A 1,820-nucleotide genomic window follows, 5' to 3' on the forward strand; every position below is an offset into this window, starting at 1 on the left:
AAGAAAAAAAGGTAAAAAGTCGGTCGGTTACTGTTTGAAGGGTTTTGAATGCACCCGATAAGTGTAATGTCCCTTTAAACACATTCCATTTAATGTCAGACTAAGATTTGATAGAAATGAATGGTATCACCCTCCAAGCAGCTCCAGCCAATATTTCCATTTGGGGGGGGAAAAGGTAATGGAGCTGGACGTTGTGATTGGAGGGACAGGAGATAGAGGGAACTCAGATGTTGTAAAACTGCTCACTATGACTTACAGACGGGACAGTAAGAAACAATCTGAGGGACTGCAGAGCACGTAAACAAAAAACACTGGATCTGATAACAAAAAGAATTAAGCAATTTAAACCAGTGAGAGGCAGATCTGTGTAAGGGACACTGCTGTTAGCTTTCATCCTCAGCTCTCACTCCAAATCGGAAAACAGTTATCTTGGTTAAGCCTAACAACAGTGGCTTACACTAAAAAAAAGAAAAAAAGAAAAAAAAAAAAGCATCTATTTTAAGTCTAAAAGCCTGAACTGAGTCTATTACCACTAAATAATAAGAACATTTAACTCTCACTCTCAGCCATTCAGCAGTTTCTCTCTCTGCACATCCAAAAATCCGTCCTCTCTGCTTGTCATCATCCCTGCAGTTACTCTTCTACATCAACACTCAGCAGACAGACTTACATCAATCTCCATTTACAATTACAGTTTTACCTCTCTCTTTTTTTTTTGTTTTTTTCCTTTAGACATCTCACCCCACAACCACCCTCTCCAAACCTCCTGGCTGTGTCTGATCTAGTCTGACTTGTCCCCGTCCTCTCCTCGGGGTGCTCTCTCCGCCGCTTCCCGGGCCTTGTCCTCCTTCACCGCCTGGGCCTGGCCGTGGGAGTAGTTGGCCAGGATGGAGGAGAGGGAGAGCAGGCCGGAGCTGGAGGAGACGGCAGGCAGGGTGGGAGGGGTGAGGCCCAGGGGCAACGGGGCCACAGGCAGGGCCAGGCCCTGGAGCTGGGACAGGTGTTGCACCTGGAGCTGTTGCTGAAAAACACACACATACAGAGACGGTGAGCTCATTAGTTACAATTAGTGCTTAATAATGAAGTACAGAGATGTTCTCATTTAGAGCACATTTATATAAACTTTATTATTAAAAGCTGCAAGTCTTTTGTTATGTGCTTCTGTGTTTTAAATATATCCTATGTTTGTATAGTCTGTATCGACAACGTTTTATTTCCTGGATTGTTCAGTTGCCGCTGGAAATTCCGCCGAATGTTCCTAATTTCAGCTGGACGTCCGCCACCTTTGGGTTTCTATGGGTTGGCATTCTAAACTCTGGTCGATTTATGAGGACTATGGTTCACTGCTTCTCAGATCTCTGCAGGGGAAATCTAGACAGCTAGCTAGACTCAACTCAACCCAATCCCAACGTCCGGACTCACAGACTCACGTTACAAGCTTAAAATGAAAATACCCAAACTGGCTAGTGTCAACAACATTTTTGTTACTAAACATCACCAAGGTAACATGTGATCTCGTGAAGTGCTGTCCCAATCCCATTTATAGCTATCTGAGCTCATGGGGCCTCACACACACTCACTCACTTAGCACTTGAGGTAAATTAAGTCTTTGAGTCTTAAGTCCTCAGGGCTCACTTTGGGATTGGGTCTATCTGTTCAATCTGAGTTTTCTGTCCATGACTAAAACAACTTTTGAAAGTACACCAAAACAAGTTCCTTCCTGAGGCTATTTTCCAGCGGCACCGTTGCTCCATACGGTGCTCAGTGCTGTCCATGACAATTGTGATTGGTTTAAAAAAGAAATGCCAATAAACCAGAGC

At 44.1% G+C, this 1,820-nt stretch overlaps 1 protein-coding gene across 1 annotated transcript in view; it reads right to left on the reverse strand.

Annotated features, from left to right (window-relative positions):
* Nucleotides 1-694: 694 nt before the first annotated feature.
* Nucleotides 695-1,820, reverse strand: part of LOC116669638 (TLE family member 5) — a gene marked incomplete at its 5' end in the record, with an annotated part of 8,585 nt that continues 7,459 nt past the window's right edge. Inside the window, 1 exon segment of the mRNA XM_032499570.1 lies at nt 695-1,021. Coding sequence (XP_032355461.1) covers nt 782-1,021 — 240 coding nt within the window. The 3' untranslated portion in view covers nt 695-781.

The sequence above is a fragment of the Etheostoma spectabile genome, chromosome 20 (assembly GCF_008692095.1).
Source record: "Etheostoma spectabile isolate EspeVRDwgs_2016 chromosome 20, UIUC_Espe_1.0, whole genome shotgun sequence".
Taxonomy (NCBI): Eukaryota; Metazoa; Chordata; class Actinopteri; order Perciformes; family Percidae; genus Etheostoma; species Etheostoma spectabile.